The 21,634-nt window shown below is 37.8% G+C and overlaps 1 protein-coding gene across 9 annotated transcripts in view; it reads right to left on the bottom strand.

Annotated features, from left to right (window-relative positions):
* Nucleotides 1-1,659: 1,659 nt before the first annotated feature.
* The window catches only part of FAM49A (family with sequence similarity 49 member A), a 59,205-nt gene continuing 39,230 nt past the window's right edge, over nucleotides 1,660-21,634 (bottom strand). For 6 of the 9 annotated variants that reach the window (XM_026845564.1, XM_026845565.1, XM_026845566.1 and 3 more), the window contains 9 exons: nucleotides 14,448-14,569; nucleotides 13,466-13,571; nucleotides 12,272-12,408; nucleotides 12,110-12,187; nucleotides 11,719-11,835; nucleotides 11,544-11,623; nucleotides 9,587-9,713; nucleotides 5,106-5,176; nucleotides 3,283-3,854 (listed from right to left, as the gene is read on the bottom strand). In XM_026845564.1, the coding sequence (XP_026701365.1) occupies nucleotides 3,791-3,854; nucleotides 5,106-5,176; nucleotides 9,587-9,713; nucleotides 11,544-11,623; nucleotides 11,719-11,835; nucleotides 12,110-12,187; nucleotides 12,272-12,408; nucleotides 13,466-13,571; nucleotides 14,448-14,569 (902 nt within the window). In that variant the 3' untranslated portion in view covers nucleotides 3,283-3,790. Of the gene's footprint in view, nucleotides 3,855-5,105; nucleotides 5,197-9,586; nucleotides 9,714-11,543; nucleotides 11,624-11,718; nucleotides 11,836-12,109; nucleotides 12,188-12,271; nucleotides 12,409-13,465; nucleotides 13,572-14,447; nucleotides 14,570-18,218; nucleotides 18,361-21,634 lie in introns of those variants that run through there. The other 3 variants (XM_026845569.1, XM_026845562.1, XR_003398053.1) reach the window with 3 other exon arrangements.

Genomic DNA, 21,634 nt, shown 5'->3' with positions numbered 1-21,634 from the left:
GCCCGAGACTGGACAGAAGGTCTGAGGCAAGGAAGATTTACTCTTGGTAGAGAAGGATCAGGTTAGGGAACATTTAAACAAGCTGGATATACACAAATCTATGGGACCTGATGGGATGCAGCATAAATGCTGAGAGCACTGGCTGATGTCACTGAAGGCTTGTTTATCTTTATCAAGGCTTTTCACACTGCCTCCCGTAACATCCTCATAGACGAACTGATGAAATACAGATTAAATAAACAGGTATACTGTATACTCTCAGGTATACTGAGCACTGGCTGAACTGTCAGGCTCAAAGGGACTGTGATTAGCAGCACAAAATCTATCTAGGGGCTAGTTGCTAGTGGCATACCCCCCCACACCCCCTCCATGGCTGATACTGTTTAACACCATTAATGACCCAGAAGGTGGGACAGAATTCACCCTCAGCAATTTTGTAGATGATACAAAACTGGGAGGAGTTGTTGATACACCAGATGGTCACTGCTGCTACTCAGAGGAACCCTGACAGACTGAGAATTGGACAGGACAAGAATCTGTACTGCTTTTGGCCAAAACAAGATGTGGCCTGAAAAAATGATGCAGTATTTCTCAAATGTGCATCCACCTAATTGGCGCTGTATTTTTGTAGGAATATATTGATTTCATTAAACTTCTCAAGAAGTAAATGGTGGAAGAGAGATCATTTCATATGAAGAATTTATGTCCTACTTTGTTTAATTCAGAGTAGATGTAAGAATGCAAGGCCATCTTATATACTACTTATGTCTTACTTCCAGTTTAAATTTAGCTGAAAAACAACACAGAAAGCAACACAGAGAAGAATTTTTGTTGCTCTGTTTAGTAGACATGGAAAACGTTAAATAATTTATCTGAGTGATGTGGTCTATCACATACCAGTAAATACAATTTCAGTAACTGTCATTTGTGACAACCGCCTAGCAGCAGCAGAAAGCGCAGAAGTCAAATTATTTTTCAAACCCATGCATTTGTTTGCAGGAGCAAATTCTAGTTTTTCAAATTCATACAACCCTAAAATAGTATTTTCTTTCACCACAAAACAAGCAAATTTTTTAGGGCTGTTTTGACCCAAACTAGCCACACTCATTTATGCACATTCTGAAGTGCTGTCATTATGAGGCTTAAATATTTATCATACTACAAACATATATTCTTACATAATGATAAGTCAAAATAAGAAGAAACACTGACAAAATGGAGTTCAATAACTCTGACCATTAGTCTATATAGCTCTTCTTTGGAGAGCAATTAATTTGCACTTACCTTAAGATTAAATGAATTATCCTCTTATTGATTATAAGTGGAACCTGAAATGGCCACCACAGCCTAAGATGACTAATGTGAAGATACAAAAGTCATAGAAGGGATTCATGCTTTACTTCCGTGAAATAGTATCAACAATTTCCCCTGGTCAAGATGACAGACAAGTGCCAAAAATCATCAAAAAAACCCCACTAATTGTTTAAGTGACATGAGGTTATATTGTTGTGGCATACAAGTGAAAGACTTTAAATGTGTTTTAAATAAACTATAAACTAGACACATAAAGGTGAATCTACTATATCTCAGATCCAAAACATTAAGTGAAGTATTTCTCAACTTGTTTATGTTGTCTCTAAATACAGACAGTCCCAATGCTTACTGTACCAAACTTTTTATTATTTCAAACAAACTTCTGTACAAAAACATCAAAGCAGGCAAAGAAATTCAGTGACAGGCAAACAGCACATGACAACTCACAGAATGCTTTAAGGTTTACATTTTTATTATACAAGTGACAAATAGCTTTCCTCTGGGCTACTTAAAGACTTCACTGACAAATAATTGCAGGTAAGCGTGTATTAACTTCAGTTACCAAAGCTCAACAGAATGACCTGTCATCAATCTAGATTTACCTAACTGGAAGTGGCTATGAACAAAGCAGGATTCTCCCTAATATACATTTTTAACTGTGTCATCCCGTCCCCGTCCCCCCCCCATTAAAAACGGAGCTTGTAAACAGTGGATTTACTACTGTGAAAAAGCAGTGTGATCACTGCTTCCAGAGAAAGAAAAAAGAAAACTAGTGTGATTTCTAATTCTGATCCTGACAACAACATAGTGATCTGCTGCTAGAATTGGAGATGTGTGACATGAATGCTGGAGTTGCGGTGTTGTCCATATCACAACACATATAATGTTGGCACCTATGGGTTCTGATCAGACTTGAGAAACTTCATAGTGGTCGTTCTGCTCAGAAATAAACTCTAAGGCAATCCCTACTCCAAAGAACTTGATATTAATACTGTTTAAGGATTGAGTTCAATGACTCAATTTGTCACAACGCAGCAGAGTTTCAACAGACCTAATGCATCTTCAAAGTCTTAAGGTTTTAGAAGTGATATGCACGAAAATTCCAGTGAGAGCACACAAACCCTGATTTACATACATGGGAATAAGCAAATACAAATCTGAATCTGTGCACAAGCACTGGAGTTTTCACACATGCATGCAAGCAAATTACATAAAATAGAACACAGTTTCAGAACATGACCTCTGCAAGAATATGTACAGCAACTGCAGACCACCCAGAAGACACACTTAACAGAGCATGAGCACTTGCTGCTTTTGGCAAAGTATTTCTATTCCGTTTACTGGAAAAATTACTATAAAGTAAGAACAAACAACTCAGCAAGGAACGTTAAGTCCTTGAAGCATCAATCACATCTCAAAAACCAATGAAGAGCAGTCAGCTGATAGATATTTTTGTGTTGACTCTGAATCATCTAATGAATAACACTATCAAGGAACTTGATGGAGTGCCTAAGAACGACTCAGCTCTTAAAACTTATTTATATTATCCCTAGTTTGATGAAGCCAATTTGACACTAGGGAAGTTTTCTGTTACAGAAGAGTGTTTTGCTTTATACCAGTTTTTATCAGAAAAAAAATTACTTACCAGGTAGAGCTGTCTGAGAGATAACGTTCATCACAATATATTTACACTGACAAACCTATTCTAGTTAAGTAAAGGCATTAGTATTTTCCCTTTCCTTTCTAAATCTAACAAAATTATACAGAATTTTCAAAATATAGCAATGGTCTTAAAACAACATTTTCTATTTATATTGAATCTGAAAAAGGATATTAAGTTCCTCCATTGTTGAAAGGTACAGGTTATACTTTATAAAAAAAAGGTAAAACTACCTCTTTCCAATACATTTTTGGATGTCAGCCAGCACACAATCCTTAAAATTGGGTGGATCTCCACTAATTACAGGGAAGACAACATAGTTTATGAGAGTGATGAACATTCAGGTATTCTCATATTCATACAAACTTGATGAGATCCTAAAACTAACTGAAAAAAATGCATGTGTTCTTAAAACATATCCAATTAATTTTACTTTCTCTTATATTAACTTCCTTCTTCTTTAAAGTTCCTTTTCTGTGGTATATTTGACATTTCAGTTTATTTGATTACTTTTGTCTTTACTACTACTTACTTCTCTGATAGAGAAGGTGTTTAAGGATTAAAATGTACAGATAAACTGTTGTAGCTGAAGTTTTTAAGTAAAAAAGTATTTTAAAAGTCAAAAGATAAAGGCTAGCATAAAAACTTAGGCTGCACTATATAAAGTCAGTCAGGTTATGAACAGATTCATGTTTTTTAGCAATGTGAAGAAAATGGTTACGTAAATACACACAAGTATTAACATCAAACTGTATTAAATTATGTAAACATACACATCTTCTGTGATCAATACAAACATCTACTTGTCTCAGGATACTACTGCAGCATAGCTCGAATTTGCTTTGAAGTGGATTCATCATTCAGGTGTTTTGTAGTGAACCTAGAAATTACAAGGTAAAACAGTATTTTATAAAATGAACAGGGATTATAAAAGTCTGAAAACCGCACTGCCGATCTTTAAAACAGTGCAGTTTTATTACACAAAGGAGGAACACCTATGTTCCTCTCTCTAGTCACTGATTACTGGAATTTAAGTGCTGATAGTCTGGTGCTCTTTATCTTTGACATACCCCTTGCAGTTAATTATTCCCTGTTAATAGGTGGAGAATTGTGGCTAAATCCTGTTTGCCATCCATCTATGACACTGTCATAATTTTAGGTCAAAATTATCTCTCCTTTTCCAGTTAAAAGCCTCAAAATAGGTAAAATCATGGAAAGACATAAGAAACAGGGTAAATACTAAAGGGATTTAGGAATCTAGATTGAATATTGGCATAATCTATAAGACTAATTTTAAACAGCTTTCTTAAATGTCCTGCGAGGACTGAAGAGCTTTAGAGAGGTTTCTTCCATTTAAGCCCAAACATTCTCCACTGCTTATGTTTGTAAGGAGATCAATTATCACATAAGCTCAAAACATACCTGAAACCTGTAGGATTTAGCTCCACATCAATTTTAATTCAAAAGACATGATAAGCAAATATGAAGGTGGTTATGGATGCAGTTCTCATTCTATCCAAGCATTAAACAGCTAGAGAATTCAATACAGCTCTGAAAAACTTGGTACTAAGGCTCGCTTCTCGGCTTCAGAGAAATGTCAGACCAACACGCCTTGCTTCCCAAGACAGCACCTTAAACACTTAGCTACAGGACTGGGATTTAGGTTGCCATTTTCTTGAAGCTGTTTTTAAAAAAAAAACCCAGTCATCTTAAGAGGGAAAGAGAGAAGGGAGCTATGAAGGGTTTAACAAACAGTAATTCTACTCTTCGCTTCTAAAATGTTCTAACTGCTGGAGTACTTTATATAACAAATTTTAGCTTAAATACACTGTTTACCTTTGATGTATGGATTACCTTTTAGATGGCTGGTTTAGGCAATAAAATGAACCTCAATGGTCTCTGAAGAAGGACATTATTACTTCCAATATTGATAGCCATTGCTTATCAAAGTGAAACAGATTTGAAATAAATTAGTATTACTTAAGAAAACCCCAGGTGATGAATGCAAACCTAATGGACAATTTTCTTAATAAATCAAGCTTCTAAGGTGGGAAGTCTTAAATGTAAAGAGATTGGAAGAAAAACAAAGAGGAATTTGTTAAGGCTGAACAAACAATTATTCCACACATACCTGAGAGCATTCAGAAGTCCTTCCACAGTGTCAGGTGGTTGTTCCTTTAAAACTTTTATGCATCCCTTCATCTGGGAACAGAAGCATGCCACTATTGAACAATAATATATGAATTGTACTAGCTGAAAACAAGGAAGAATTTCACCATAGATAGGGTTTTTTCCTACTGAGTGTTAATATTGCTTCATGTGCCACAATAAAGCATTGTACCTTATTAAAAATTATCTTAAGTTAAAAATCTAACTTTTGAGAAAACAACCTCTACTTTAATAAGCATTTGTAGATAGTAAATTATATATAAAGTGTATATAAACTTGCACATGATTTCTCCGATTCCAACAAAAAAACATTATCAAGAACAGTTGAGATAAGCTTAAAAAAAAGAGGTTTTGGCAGCAAGTTCTGCATCATTGCTGTCAGCAAGTATCAGAAGAGATGTTTCAACTTTGACTTTTATTTTTATGCCTGCACACAAGGAAGTATTTTTCACTATTCAATTTTTAGTTGTAAACCTAATTGGTGATAACTTATGATCTGTGTCTTAACTAGTGGTTACAAATTTTATCTGAGATAGGAAGTCTGTGACGTTGATTTTAAACACCACATTGAACGAATGAACGAACGAACATTTGAACTCAGAAATGAAGCAGAGAAAGCAGAGGTAGAACTCATTTGATCCACTAAACAGACTCCCTGTGTAGTCAACAGAGCAAAACAAGAAATTCCTCTAACCTGTTCAGAATGTATTTTCATATGTAATGAATCGCAGCATGGGTAACAAAACAGGAGGAGCTTGAAGCCATGATGCAACAGGAAAATTATGATGTAATTTCTGCTATCACTGAAACATGGTGGGATGTCTCCCATGACTGGAGTGCACCAGTTGATGGCTACAAGCTCTTTAGGAGGGACAGACAAGGAAGGAGAGGTGGTGGGGCGGTGCTGTATGTTAGGGACTGTTACGATTGCTTTGAGTGCAAGTGTAGTGAAGACAGGGTGGAGTGTCTCTGTGTTAGAATCAGGGGGAAGGCCAACAGGGCAGATGTCGTAGTGGGAGTCTACTATAGGCCACCCACCCAGGACAGAGAGGTGGATGAAATATTCTATAGGCACTTAGGTGACATCTCACGATCGCTTGCCCTTGTTCTTGAGGGAGGCTTTAACTTCCCAGACATCTGCTGGAAATACAACACAGCAGAGCAGACCCAGAGATTGCTGGAATGTGTGGCAGATAACTTCCTGACACAGCTGGTGAGAGAACCGACCGGAGAAGGTACCCTGCTGGATCTCCTCTTTGTGAATAGAGAAGGACTGGTGGATGATGTGGCACCTGGAGGACAACTAGGGCACAGTGATCATGAAATAATGGGGTTCTCTGTTCTTAGAGAGGCCAGGAGAGGGGATAGCATAACTGGCATCCTGGACTTCCAAAGGGCTGACTTTGTCTTGTTTGGGCACCTGCTTGATAGGATCCCTTGGGAGATGGTTCTGACGGGTCCAGGGGTCCAGGAAGGCTGGGCACTCCAAGAAGTAAGTGTTAATGGCTCAGGAGCAGGCGGTCCCAAGGTGCTGTAAGAGAAGCTGGCAACAGAGAAGACCACCCTGGCTGAACAGGGACCTTTGGCTGCAACTCAGGGTGAAAAGGAGAGTTTACAGCCTTTGGAAGAAGGGGCTAGCCACTCACAGTGATTACAGAGAGGCTGTGAGGCTATGCAGGGCAGAAATCAGAAGGGCTAAAGCCCAGCTGGAAATTAATCTGGCTTCAGCAGTCAAGGACAACAAGAAATGTTTCTATAAGTATGTGAGCAGCAAAAGAAAGACCAGGGAGAGCCTCCATCCTCTGCTAGATGCAGGAGGAAACATGGCAACAAGTGATGAGAAGGCTGAGGTGCTTAATGCCTTCTTTGCCTCAGTCTTTAATAGCAGAACTAGTTGTACTGAGGGAATCCAGCCTCCTCAGCCAGAACACAGACACTGGGAGAATGATCACCCCACAATCCAGGAGGAGATAGTCAGTGACCTACTGCATCACACAGACACACACAAGTCTATGAGACTGGATGGGATACACCCGAGGGTGCTGAAGGAGCTGGCTGGGGTGCTCACCAAGCTGCTTTCCATCATTTACCAGCAGTCCTGGCTGACCGGGGAGGTCCCGACAGACTGGAAATTGGCCCATCTATAAGAAGGGTCAGAAGGATGATCCAGGAAATTACAGGCCTGTCAGATTGACTTGGGAAGCTGATGGAGCAGCTCATCCTGAGTACCATCACACAACACATGAGGGACAACCAGATGCTCAGGCCCAGTCAGCATGGGTTTATGAAAGGCAGGTCCTGCCTGACAAACCTGATCTCCTTCTATGACAGAGCAACCTGCTTATTGGATGAGGGAAAGGCTGTGGATGTTGTCTACCTTGACTTTAGCAAGGCCTTTGACACCGTTTCCCACAGCATTCTCCTGGTGAAACTGGCTGCTTGTGGCTTGGATGGGCACATGCTTTGCTGGGTAAAAAACTGGCTGGATGGCCGGGCCCAGAGAGTTGTGGTGAATGGAGTTAAATCCAGTGATTCTGTGATTCTGTGAATCATGTTTCAGAAGTACCTATTTTTTCCCATTGCTATGAAAACATTTAATAGCTACCCAGTCTAGATTAATACCATCTTATTTAAAATGACACATAAAGACATGGCAGCCTCAAGATATTAAACTTCTGATTTTCCAAGTCACATTACAGTGCTAAACCTACATGCCAGTATTTTCTTTGCTGCTAAAGAGCAACTCTGCCTTATTATGGAAGTGGATGATGATATACTTAACTGAAGTTAGGGTCCGTGTATTTACCAATAAAAATTATTTCGAAAATGTTGATCAGTCTCCTGCACAATGACCAGCCTAACTGCCACTGATCACTGCTCAGTTGACTCACTTCTACCTGGAAGATAAAACTATCTTTGCAAATAGCAGATCAGATTAAATTGCTGCAGTGTAGCAGCATGTGTTTTTCAAGTGACACAGTTACTTTTTCTGAACTAGAGAAACTGAAGACTATATCCACATCATTCAGTGCAAGTTTACATGCCCCATAAGATCAGATCAGACAAATTCAAAGGAGACACAAATTCAAAACATTCTTTTTCTATTTTTGTTATAAACAGAATCCCTAAACAGTCCAAAAAGAGGAGCTGTTAGGATGCCCAAGATAGAAGCCTGTAATTAACAGCTTGCAATACCACCTCTGGTCTTTAATGAGTAAGGAAAGGTTTGTTCCATGGTCCCTGAATATTCTCTTGAAATGGTTCCCAAGAGTGACTAGTTTGGAGAAAATAATTGCTTTTCACAGCAAAACACACTCATAATATGAGATATTAGATTTTTTTTTTTTTTCAATTAGAGAAGAATCATTAAACTAATCAGGCAAATTAAGATTTGGGACTATATACTAATTTTAAAAAACTGAGTCATACATCTCCTGCCTCCCATTCATATCTAGCTAACCTTCCTGTAAGATTATGGGGCTTTAGGAAAAATGTGTGAAACAAAGCACACACTTTATATTTGATATTATCAAAATTTTACTTGTGTTGCCTCTGCAGGCAAGAGACTGAATTAGCAGTCAGGAAGTCTGCATTCAATTTCTGGGCTCTATCTGCTGCATGACCTTGAGCAAATCAATTCACCTCTTTGCAACATATCTTTCCCTCTGCAAAACATAGCCAAAGATAAGATGTGGTAAAATACTGATATCTGCAGACAAAAGATGCTAATGAAGGCTCAGTGTCATGGAGTTCAATAATATATATATATATTATTCTTTCCTTTCGAAGAAAGCTCTCATAAAGGGAGAGACAGCAGTTTTTTTCATGAATTACAGATTCATTACAGATTCATATGTTATGGCACATAACATTTAGGTTTGTAAAAAAACATAGCAAAAATAAGAGTACTTTTTTTCTGTGTGCTTGCAGTATCTCAGATGAAAATGTAAGGTTGATTTCACTCTGGTCATGCCAAAGCTGTAACTGAAGGCTCATTATCAACATTACAGTAACAGTTCTGCTATTTCAGATCTCAGAAAGCAGAGACAATACTGAATATCTGCTTATTTAAAACAGAACTACTTCCAAAGATTAACATTTTAGCATAAATAAATTACATGATTAATAAAAAATTATGACCATAGAACATATTCCAGGGTAGATGTAATACAAAATTATTTTAGTGTAACCATACAGTTGGCAGGAAAGCAAACTAAGACAAATGAGTATATATGTCTGGAAGAAAATACAAACAAACAAAGACTGATCCTTATTTTAATTTCAAATAAGCTGATATACTAAAGTACGCAGGTGAAGACAAATTCTAAATTTTGCCATTCAAAAATAATTAGTGTTCTATACAAAATCATAAGCTTGTGCTGAAAAAAAGCTGCAGACTAGTATTTTCAAACCTACAGAATATTAAAGAAAAGTCACTCTTACATCAATCTTTGATGTCTTTGAGAAAGCTCCCACAGGATGAACGTGATCATACAGAATAATAACTCCCACCATTACTCTCATGCAGAACATAAGGGTCTCTTCACTGGTAAATCTACTCCTGTACTCTCTGGAAAACAGAACAAAAGATATAAAGTCTTGACTTTTTACTGGGCAATTTTGCAAACTAGACTATGAGTGCATGAAATCTGAACTAAAATTGCATTTTAAGATTGAAGATGCATCTTAGTAAAATTGTAAAGATCTCTGAAATGCCTAAGTCCTTGTCAATGTAGAACAGTGGTTAGAAAGCAAATGGATATGTAAACCCTTTCAATACCCAATTCACAGTTCAGATCCTCACTTCAGGAAAATGTCTATGATGAATGACTTCACAGAAGACTTCCACAATTCGTGAAATATTATGGAAACTGACTGCACTTCTGTTTAACCTTAGAAACACAGCATATCAGGACCTCAAAGGAAAGCTACTATTTTTGCTTAAATTCCTACGGTGAAATAGTTAACATTTAAGTGGGATCTAATTTCACCAGCTGGTAAATTCAGAGCTTCATCTAGGTGGATCATAGTAATTGCTTGCTCTCTCTCTTCTAAATCCATAGGCAACTTCAACAACCCAGGTTCACTGAGCATCTGAAATGTGGAGACCTACTAGATAGGACTGGATTGAACTAATTCCAGAGAGTTCTTTGATTTTTTCAATTCCAAAATAAGAATATGCATGGCAGAGTTAAGACAGTCGTTATCGTCTCTAATCCCCGAAACCATCATCAGGAAATACAGCAAACAGAAATCCCGAAAACCAGAAATTATCACATTTTTTCTAATAAATATTATTTTTAGTAGATAATACATAGATTGGTCTACTATCATTCATTGACTTTCAATATAAATCTTGATTTTTTTTCACTTAAACGTTAAAAATACTAAAATCTGTACTGTACTACCTCTTAGTTTATAATAACTTCAATTTCTATTCTTATACAGCATCATAACATGAACAGATTAAAGGTTACAGACAGTCTGATGTGAAAATGCTTGACTATGCCACAATTAGAACTAAAGTATCACATAATCTTCTAGTAGATGACTCATAACTTTGTTTCTCCACTTTTGCCAAACAATGAGCTGACACATAAAGTTACTTTTCAATTACTCTTCTGTGATGTCGCAGATTGTGAGATGAATCCCACCTCCTATATATACTTCTCCAGAATTTTCAGAAACAATCATAATAACCTCAAGAGTTCTACCCTTTACATGGCACCATGAACAAGTAATTCAGGGACAGGAAAACTAACTACCCTGACTCTACCTTGCATGTGTCTTCCACTCAGAGAGACCTCTAACCTAAAATATACTCAACTAAATGTACAGTAAACAATAGGAGCCCCACTGGCTATATCTATGCTACTAGATAGGAATGAAATTTACAGTTCCTATACAGCTGAACTTTCTCATGCCCAGAATAACATGGCTGCATCCAAAAAAGTTCTACTCAAATGATCCTCAAAATAGTGCCTGTGTATCATTTGCCAAAGCACTACTTGGAAGAGCCAAAATCTTGACTCTAAGTGTGCTAATAACTGAGCAGCATTGGGCAATCAAGAGAGTAGTTGTGGTCCTGGTTAGACAAGACACAGAACCTATGAGTGTGTAAGATTACACTTGTTTTTTAACCTTTGTTGAAATACAGGCTGACCACATAAACTCTCCCTAGCAAAACTCAATGCTGATTCATGAAAAATATCTTAAGGTGGTTAAAATATGAGGCAAGGCTTTCTAATACCAGATCATCCTTTGTATACAAAAGTGGTAACAACCAAGGCACACATACAGGAATTAATTTGGAAAAAACCTATGTTTACCCCAGGTGGCTATTTAAAATAAAATACAAATTCTCTCATGCAAGAAAAAACAAGATTTAAGGTAAACTTACGGTGTTTCCAACATGACTTTACATACACTAGCCATAGTACTTAGACAGTCCGTTGTATTTTCAATTGGTAATGTTTTGTTCTAGAAGGGTTAAAAACAGCCAAGGTTCAGTAAACCATCTTGTAAAATTAAAATACAGAATGTCTGCTTTAAACCTTTTCTATCTTGTTACTTACTTCTGATACAAAATGCGTAGTTGCGTTACTGAGTGTTTTCAGCATTGGTGTGGCTTCTGCATAAAATAGGGACATCCTATTTGCCATTTCATTGTTTACTTCATTCTCAATGTCCAGCTGATGAAAACATGAGGAAAAAATAGTCAGTAAAATTATTTAAAATCTTGTCAGCATCAAGAAAAAGATACAGTACATGCTCATGTCAGCAAGAAGATTGTTGCATGAATAGTTCTACTCTAATCACTTCATCTGGACTGCTGATTAACTCCTGGTGTGAAGGAAAGAGCTTGACAGCTAACGAATCAAAAGAAAAAAACATTACCACAAATGGTATAAATGCATACTGATAAACACCTCAACGTGAACAGCAGATCAGATTATATTTTCTTACATGCATGTTGTTTATTCTGTTGCGACTTATTGTCCGCCTATAATAACTGAAGTCATTCTGGATTGCTGGGTTTCTCATCTGCAAGGAAGACCAATAGGAAATAATCAATTTCGGTTCAAAATACATGGGAAAAATCAGAACGTATTAAAAGTCTTTATTAACCTTAAGTTCATCAAAACGAAGAGTAAAATGTAAGATTTCTGCAAATTCTTTTGCTAGAGCCTGTTCCCGTTCCAGGTGCTGAGTTGGAGTATAAGGTGGGCACGTCAAGGACTCCAGTAAGCTCTGCAGGGCTTTCTCTGAACAAAAATCAGAAGCACAAATTATATTCAGTCCACATTATGACAAAGTTTTAAGTAAATATATAAATATACTCTGTTTGAAGGGACAGAACACTGGGAACATGCAGAGGCCTAACAGAAATGCTCTTTCTTACTATTCTACCATGAGAAACATTAGTCAAAGACATCTGCCTCTTCAGGCTCTCTGACATTTTCCTCTTCATTTTGTATCACTGAGCTCTCTTCCCTTTTTATTACCCTTTATCTGGGCTCCCTATCGAAAATTCTAGAGAAAGCATTTTTCTTGCATTCAGATATCGAACTCTTTCATCTTCTCCAATTAGCCATTAGCTCAGTATAGAGATTATTCTGACATCTCTGTTACTAGAAGTGTCCTCTTAGGCACAGACAGCAATGTAATTCAGCTCCCATGGCTATAATTACTAGCATAACTCAAAAAGTGAAAGTAAGCAGGATGTTGTATAAAAATTCCCTAGTAGGAGCTCTCCCACTTCATACATACATTTTTCACACACTGGTTCTCTTCCAGAGTCCTAACTCAAGGAATAATTACATCATTTTTGCAGGGATGATAGTGAGCATAAAACATGCCCAACTATTTTTTCACCTCGCAAGAGTTTATTGACACCCTTCCCCCCATTATCCCTGTTTTTATGTCATCTCAAAATATTATTGGTTTACATTCCTTTTAAAACTCTGAAGGATCCAAATTACAAAAAATAAATGGCATTAGAACAATGGACCAGTGAAGTGCAGAAGAGTGGCATGCACCAGAGAAAAACTTTATACGGTTTTATCACGTTCTTTGGTTGTATTCTATTTAGGTAACACAGATGTATGTTACGTGACAGACAGATTTTGATAATTTTGAAATTATCAAAGATAATTAAAAAAAGATTAAAAACATGCCTTGATAAATGTAATTGGCCTTAAATGTCTGTTTATATCAAACAGAAAGAATAATAACCCTTTCAAAGACTGTGGAAAAGAAACTTCCTATTTCTTTATATATATAAAGTAGCCTAATAAACAGACATACTAAAACAGGGCTCACCTAATCTGAGTGAAAACTCATAAAAGCGCTTCAGCCTTACAACCAGAGGACATACTGAATTCCATGCTTTTTCTTGCAACTGGATATCATTGGGATTTTGTATTGCCTGAAATGAAATCATTACTGTAAAGAACTGTAATATATGAATAACAAGCAAAAGGTGGTTTTAAATTTTTCTACTACATTATTTTAGAAAGTAAGTATTGTAAAAATAGAACAATTAAAAGAAATTATATGGCACCAGAATAGGAAATTAGCAAATCCAAAGAAATACCATGTTTTCCACCTTCCCTCTCCCCCTCTAACATACTGATTTAGAATTCTTCATTCCAATGCACCACTGACATACAGAAATAGGTTTTAACATATTATTTGGTGAGCAAAATTTTTATAGAAGCATTAGGTAAGACCTTTTGTTATGACTACTGTTTGCAGAAATTGCCTTTTTTTTGTTTTTTTTTTTAAAAGGTTTTGATGCTTTTGAAATCTTCAGCACATTCAGGTTCTTTAGTGACCAAGAGCTCATGCTAAAATTGTGCTTTGGGACCATTTTCATGGAACAAGATGTCTTATAAATGGATGTAAAATTATAATTTATTATTTCACTTACACAGAAGAACAATTATTTTCAACTTTTTTTCACAGTGTACTTCTGACATCCGAGTATTATTTCCTCCATGTCCTTAACATTGACTTCTACCATAAGATATATGAAACGAGGTATATGAAATGGTGTTTCTTAAAAGTGAAAAATAATTACTAATTAATAATAGTAAACTGCAAAGAAGGTCAAATAGCCATCATTTAATGATTTCACAGTAGGACTTTATATTCAATGTTACACATAATCTCTAATGTATTTTCTAAATACAATTTTAATGAAAATCTTCATGTAATTTCATCAAATGTGTTTGGATGCATAACAGAAGGAAGGAACACATTTGATTTTTTTTCCAAAGAACTGCCATTAACTTCAACATACATCTCTAATTTCCTGTCCAGCTCCTTTGTAAGCCTGAAGGTCTGCAAGCATACTTTCCGAGTCCTGTAAAACTGCACTGATCTGATTCCATACCTCCCGTTCTCCATCTGTGGGCTGTGCATCTAAGAAACAGAAAAGCAAAATGCACAAAGTCAAAAGGTAGCTGCAGTACAAATGCCAAGATTACTCAGTTCTACTTAACAACATTATATCCAGCTTGACTCTGTGTAACTCCACTCTGATGTGTTCTTTTAAAATACACAATTATACTGCACTGCCATTCTGCTAACATCCAAGTTTCTGCTTTTTATAGCAAGGAAGGAAAAAGCACAGTTTTTCTATCTCTGGCTCATAATGCCTCTACTCAAAATGTATCATTTTAAAGTGAAGCAGTATCATAAAGCAATGTTATTAGAAAACAGGATAATGCATCAGTCCTTTAGTAAAAATGTCCCTCTCTTTCTTGAGTTCCACAGCTTGATTACAAAGAATTGTTCACTTTTCTTGCAGCTTGGGGATAAAATCAGGCCTTTCAGTGGATGGAGCAGTAGGAGATTATGCCACTTTGACTCTCCTCCAGGCTTCCTAACAAGAGTGATTTATTTCTCCTTTTGTAAAACACAGATATAGTACTGTTAAAAATAAACATTTTTCTTATGTATGTCCGATCATTCCTGCTACTAAAATAAATCCAGCTCTGTCACTGATCAGTTTTCAGGGTGGACCTGAAAGGTCAACCTGTAGACCTTTATTGTTCAGAGAAATGACATCTGGAAGTAGATCAATTTTCCCATTCAAATCCCATCTGATGGGATTTTCACAGCAGTGTGACACCAGGGAGTGATGTTATCCCTAGGACATCAACACATTAGACAAGGTAGAGATCTTATGCCTCCTTTTGCTTTAAAACATAAAGAAGACTGACACTGACTAAAGACTGGATGACCTATATATAGAATTGTAGTCAGTATTTGTAGAAACTATCACATTGTCCCAGCAGATTTCTACAGAAACATAACCTGGTTTTGCTTCTGTTTGCTTGGGTTTTTTTCCTTCTTAAATTTGTATTGGTTTGTAAAGACAGCATTTTAATTTTTATGGACAAAAATTTACTTCAAAGGTCAATCTTAGGACTTAAGGACTACTTGTTTGAATTAAAAGCAATGAGGTACCTTCAGTTCAAAACTCACTGATTAGGAAGAGCTACAGTACACATCTCTATATTAATGAACAAGAACTATTAAAAATACTTTTTCTATTTAGTCTTCTCACTCTTCACCCATGTATCAGTATGGGATTCATTTACCCACTCCCCACTAAAAATAAATGAACCAGTTCACCTTGGAGAGTATGGAAAGAGTAGGCATTCTCTCCATGACGTTTCAGGTTAGGATAATTTGTTTAAATGTGTCAAGTTATCTAGGGACCTTGAACGAACAAGGCACAAATAACTGAGATTTACATGTCCGTAGCTCTGAAGCAACCAATACTTAAAATCTCTCCTATATTCCTATGTCACCATCTGTCCCATGAGACTGGGCACATGAAACAATACTGATTTGACTTTCCTTTTATTCTGGAAGTTTTACCTAATCTCATTTAAATGACAGAACAAGTGAAAGTAAAAATGAACTGGGCTTACTCAGCTGGGTTTTAAATCCGAAATATTTCATGTAACTAAAAAATTCCACTAAGCACCAAAGGGAAAGACTATTCCAAACAGGAAAATTCCATCTGGGACACAGCTGAACTGTGTCTGACTTGAACTGACCTACTAATCACAATAATTTTATAGTGTTACTGACTGGTTCTTTCCCCAAGCTGCAAGAAATTTCAGGTATATAGGGTGTGAGGGCTCTGTCACTTTGTGATAAAGAAACAAAACAGTAAACGGTTCTAAGTTTAATGAAGAAAGTGATAATCTTGCTAAGCAGTTACATACCAGATAACAACAGAGTAGGAAGAAGGTAGGAGTCACCTATAAATCCATATCTATATTTTAATAGTTAAATGTGAATTAAAATAACATTTTTCAGTAAATATTAAGACATAAAATAGTAATTTATTAGTACAGTTCATGAGTGTAAAATTTGCATGTTCAGGTCACCTGAAGCTTGGCTTGGTTAACAAGGTACTTCCATGTTACTATTTACAATGTATTTGTTTTTAAAAAATATTAGCCCCTAATAGAAATGTAAACACTATGGGCTGCTCAGTACTTTAGGACCTAAAAGTGGCCTTTAGTAACACCCTTTATCATTAGTCTTTTTTAGATTTTTCCAATTCATCTTTTGGAAGTTGGAAGAAGGTTGAATATTTGAAACCCACTGAGCTTTCTGTAGTATCCCAGCACCTGGGGAAGTAGAAGGAAAGTAGGTAGGTGGAAAAGGGAAAGAAAGGGAAGGGAGAGAAAGAGAGCTGCAAAGGCTACAGAGCAACAGGCTTAGCTTGCATTTGCAGGTGCAGTTATATTTATGCTGAAAGTGTTTAGCTTGAAAATAAAGGTAGGGAGAATGATTCAGGCTTTTTTTTTTTTTTTAAAAAAACCCATGCATTTAATGAAATATATATGTTATGCAAACAGATGTGCTGGTAAAACCATGGCCATGTTACAAAAGGGATTTTACATGACAATCTTGAAAAAAATGGTCAGCTAAAATACCTGTAATTGATCACTTTGAAAAACATTTCATCTTGCTGTCAACAACAATACTAGCATCAACAACTAAAAGGAACACAGACTTCTTCATGACAGATTTGGGCTTTGAAAGTTGGTTTTCTATTCCAACAATACCAAGTCTTTTTTCTCTGTTTTGAGTAAAATAAAATGTCATTCCTGAATCACAGTGTGGAACCACTGCCTAGCAGTGCTCACCTCTTATCCCCATACCACCAGAGAACCAGCCCATTGCTGAAGCAATTTGAGCCCATTTATTTATAAAACCATAGCCACTATTACACACTGAATGCAAGCCCTATCAATAATAAATTACTATAATCACCAGACTTACTGCATTTCAAGTCTGAGTTTTCAAAGCACTCATGACTAGCATTCAGAGTACTCTGTCTTTAATAAGACAAACTATGAAACCCTTTCACCTCCCTTTGCCCAAATGTTTCTAATGTGAACCCTAAACCTGACAACTAAATGAATCCTCTATCAAATTAATTCAAGAGTCAGACCAGGCTTAACTCTTCCATATATAGATTCTACCAGCAAATTTTCATTTAGAAAGCAAAAATTTTAGATTTATGGAGAGAAATGCAATTCTGTTGGCTTCATCAGAAATAACCAGGATATGATAATTCAATCATTTCATGAGCAAATGCTCTCTTTCACCTTTACACACGGTCTATTCCGTGCCTCATATGAGGCTTCAGACTTCATTTAAAGAAAAAAGGAAGAAAGCTGGACCCGCTACAATCATTTGTGGATGCATATTTCAGGTGCATGGTGGGGTGTGAAGGTGGAAATCATCACTGTTCTTTGAAAAATACTTGTCATTTGTTTCAAAAAAACCCCACCTTAACAGCACAAGGTATCTATATCTACCTCATTCTTCACAAAGTATGCATTAGAAAAAAACACAGAAACTGCTGTGTAGGTAAGATGTTAGTACTCATAGGACAAGATTAAGTATAAAAAGAATAGATGTGAAGCCTTTAACAATACAAAATCAAGTATAACAATATCCAGTAATTAATTTTCATGAAGAGATAACAAGACAGTACTAAAAAGAAGTGCTTCCAACCCACACACCCTTTCTGTACCTGAAATGCAGACCAAAAGCACAGAACTTTATTCCACCCTCAGTCAAACTGGTTGCAGGTTAAGAAGATTCTCACTGAAACTGGTTAGTGCTTGCATTTCAGAGAATGTGGAATCATATTTGTCAAAAAACCATCACACTTTCCTGGCCTCAACAGCCTAGCAAAAGAATAGAGCATAAAACAAGGTGTCTTACAGGCTCTGCTTTTGTGACTGGTGGAAAAAAAGAGAGCAGTACATATATTCTACTGTATAATGCTGAAGTCCTATTTCAGGTTTCTCACCATGACAGTGATTTTTCCCCTTCTAATCTGGGACAAAAGTAGCTGAAAAGCTAGTTTGTGTTCTTAGAAAAAAGCCATTACAACTACAGTGAATAATGCATTTTAGAGGGTATCAAAACCTGCTATACCCCATACATTAAAAAGAACAGTATTAGGTAGAACCAGTACCCTATGCAGTCCATACTGGATTTTGAATTTCATCCTTTCTAAACTAGCTAGAACAAAGTGAAGCTCCCTAAGCTGTTAATACTTGCTATGGGCACGGTGCTGTGCCAGGGATAGCAGTGCCAGGCTGCAGCGCCGTGTCGGGCATGGAGTGGACAGCCTCTCACCAACTGAGCTGCAGCCTCTTGCTTGGGGCACTCCCTGCAGCACAGGGGACAAGAGTTTAGCCTCCCTTCAGCTGGATACAGGTTACATCTCCAGCCTTGCTGCCTGTGGAGTAAGGGTATTAATTAATATCCTATTACACAAGAAGTGGGCAGTTGCTCTGCTGCCAGACATGTTCTGACAGACACTTTTAATCATACCTGAACAACGATAAGTGAAAATTTCATTAATCTTTTGGAGGTGGGGGCAATCCTAGAAAATAAGCATCCTTTATTCTTTAGGAGATGCGGGGAATTAAATTAAGATCAGTAACATGCCCACCTAGCTAACATTTAGGAAAAAAAGGAACCTGGTTGAGGTTAAGAGAGTTTGGTGTTCCAAAAGGTATTTGTATCTGAGAAGAGGATGGGACTGAAGGTATCACTTAATGACATCTCCTCCCAATAATCTATAAACTTCAGTCCTTCAGGTTCAAAATAAATTGTTACCTCAACTTCAAATTATTTCAAAGAATTCATATGGAGTTGTTTACCTGAAAAAGGCCCTCTATGGGCAGCAGTAATTTGACAATAGATTTTCTGCAAAAAAGAGCACCGTAAGCTACTATGGAGAGAGCCTCAAATACCCAGAATTCATTTACCTGTGGGTAATTTAAACAGGGTCATCATCTAAAGCACAGAACGGTTCTCGAACTGACAAAATCCATTTCAAGAGAATTGATACTATAGGCTCATAAAATCCTGAAATCCACAGACTCTCAAGACTTGCCATGCGCTCACTTTCCAAATATTATTTTTGAGTTGAGAGCTAAGGAGGAATTAAGGTAAGTAAGGGGGATATAATTAAATCCAATATATGGCAGTTTGATTAAGAATACCCACACTGAGATACAAGTGTATAAAACATAAATACAGTTCACTTTTCTGGGAATTAAGAGATTACTTTCCTTTACTTAAACATTTCAGTAGACCTTAAAAAACTAACTTGGCTGAATGCATACAGTTTGCATCTCACCTCAAAGAAAAGGCTTTTTCACCTGTATAGAACACCCCATATCACACGCTGAAGATATCACAGTTCCCATCTGTCCCTGGTTGCTTTCAAGACTGGACAGAGTGGATCTTCAAAGTGCTTCTCACACAGATCCAGAGTAACTGCCTAACTCTAAAATGATTGCCGGAGAGCATACAGAACTGCTTTTGCTATACAACATTAACTGAAATTAATGCTGGATTCAAGCTTTTTCAATTATGACCATCAAGTTATGAAACTTGGTTCCCAGTTTGGAAGAAAGAACAATGCCAGTAAAAAGTGTCATAAGAATTGCAACTGATGATACAGACAGCTGCATGAAAGGGGAGGGAAAGGGAAAAATTAAATTTGCTATTAAAAAAAACAGCTGGAAGGTGAAATTTTGAAACGTACTTCTTTCATGATTCTTTCCCACTTTCAGATATAGCACAAGGCAGAATTTGAAAAAAAACCCCAACTTTGAAGTAGGTGAGAAAACTTAATTTTTCTAAGTGTTCCTGTTCCCAGGTGATTAATGCCTTCTTTGCCTGAGACTTTAATATGAAGACTAGTTGTACTGAGGGAATCCAGCCTCCTCAGCCAGAAGACAGAGACTCCCACAATCCAGGAGAATATAGTCAGTGACGTACTGCATTACCCAGACATACACAAGTCTATGGGACTGGATGGGATACACCCGAGGGTGCTGAAGGAGCTGGCTGGGGTGCTCACCAAGCTGCTTTCCATCATTTACCTGCAATCCTGGCTGACCAGGGAGGTCCCAGCAGATTGGAAATCAGATAACGTGATGCCCATCTATAAGAAGGTTCAGAAGGATGATCTGGGAAATTACAGGCCTGTTAGCTTGACGTCGGTGCCCGGGAAGCTGTTGGAGCAGCTCATCCTGAGTACCATCACACAACACATGAGGGACAACCAGATGCTCAGGCCCAGTCAGCATGGGTTTATGAAAGGCAGGTCCTGCCTGACAAACCTGATCTCCTTCTATGACAGAGTGCTTATTGGATGAGGGAAAGGCTGTGGATGTTGTTTACCTTGACTTTAGCAAGGCTTTTGACACCAATTCCCACAGCATTCTCCTGACGAAACTGGCTGCTCGTGGCTTGGATGGGCACACGCTTTGCTGGGTGAAAAACTGTCTGGATGGCCGGGCCCAGAGAATTGTGGTGAACGGAGTTAAATCCGGTTGGCGGCCGGTCACAAGTGGTGTCCCCCAGGGCTCGGTTTTGGGGCCACTCCTGTTTAACATCTTTATTGATGATCTAGACAAGGGGATTGAGTGCACCCTCAGTCAGTTTGCAGGTGACACCCAGTTGGGTGGGAGTGTTGATCTGCTCGAGGGCAGGGAGGCTCTGCAGAGAGACCTGGACAGGCTGGAGCCATGGGCTGAGGCCAACTGGGGGAGTTTCAATGAGGCCAAATGCCGGGGGCTGCCCTTGGGCCACAACAACCCCCAGCAGCGCTACAGGCTTGGGGAGGAGTGGCTGGAGAGCTGCCAGTCAGAGAGGGACCTGGGGGGGTGATTGACAGCCAGCTGAACAGGAGCCAGCAGTGTGCCCAGGGGGCCAAGAAGGCCAATGGCATCCTGGCTTGTGTCAGCAATAGCGTGGCCAGCAGGGACAGGGAAGGGATCTGACCCCTGTACTCGGCACTGGTGGGGCCGCCCCTCGATTCCTGAGTTCAGTTTTGGGCCCCTCACTCCAAAAAGGCCATTGAATGACTCGAGCGTGTCCAGAGAAGGGCAACGGAGCTGGGGCAGGGTCTGGAGCACC

This window comes from Athene cunicularia, assembly GCF_003259725.1.
Source record: "Athene cunicularia isolate RWA chromosome 3 unlocalized genomic scaffold, athCun1 chr3_part1, whole genome shotgun sequence".
Lineage (NCBI taxonomy): Eukaryota > Metazoa > Chordata > Aves > Strigiformes > Strigidae > Athene > Athene cunicularia.
Note: the sequence above shows the minus strand (reverse complement) of the source record. Positions and strands in the feature narration are given on the sequence as shown.